The sequence below is a fragment of the Triticum dicoccoides genome, unplaced genomic scaffold, assembly GCF_002162155.2.
Source record: "Triticum dicoccoides isolate Atlit2015 ecotype Zavitan unplaced genomic scaffold, WEW_v2.0 scaffold168122, whole genome shotgun sequence".
Taxonomy (NCBI): domain Eukaryota; kingdom Viridiplantae; phylum Streptophyta; class Magnoliopsida; order Poales; family Poaceae; genus Triticum; species Triticum dicoccoides.
In genome coordinates, this window is record NW_021219994.1 from 1 (window position 1) to 586 (window position 586).

Genomic DNA, 586 nt, shown 5'->3' on the forward strand with positions numbered 1-586 from the left:
TGGCTGCGATTACTCTGACGGGAAATGGGTGAGGAGCGGCACAACGGATGCTATGACATACGGGGAGGACTGCCCGTTCCTCGACCCCGGCTTCCGCTGCGTGCAAAATGGGCGAAATGACTCTTCCTTCCGCCACTGGCGTTGGCAACCTCGCCGCGGCAGCTGCCGCCTCCCTAAGTACGCCGGTAACCATTATTGCTGACATCTCTCATTGTAGAACAAATGATCTTGTCTTGTCTTTGCCACCATGAGTTCTAAGGAAACATGATCTGTTCTATAGGTTCAACGCGACGGATATGCTGGAGAGGAGCCGGAACGGCCGGATCGTGTTCGTCGGTGACTCCATTGGTCGCAACCAGTGGGAGTCCATGTTGTGCATGCTCGCTGCTGCCATGCCGGCCGGTTCGAGGATATACGAGCAGTTCGGGAAGCCTCTGAGCCGGCACAAAGGCTATCTCTCCATGGTCTTTGCGGACTACAACCTCTCCGTGGAGTACTACCGCGCACCAATGCTCGTCATGGTCGATCGCCTCCCTCCGGCGAGAGATGGCGCCATCAGGAGGGCCATCCGGCTTGACGCACTACC

General features: G+C 57.5%; 1 protein-coding gene across 1 annotated transcript; it reads left to right on the plus strand.

The window, feature by feature from the left end:
- Positions 1 to 7: 7 nt before the first annotated feature.
- LOC119344404 (protein trichome birefringence-like 8) lies at positions 8 to 521 on the plus strand (the record flags this gene model as incomplete). Its single annotated transcript, XM_037614852.1, has 2 exons — positions 8 to 177; positions 281 to 521. Coding segments are annotated over 2 exons (411 nt in total), but the record flags the coding sequence as incomplete, so codon positions are not given.
- Positions 522 to 586: the final 65 nt, after the last annotated feature.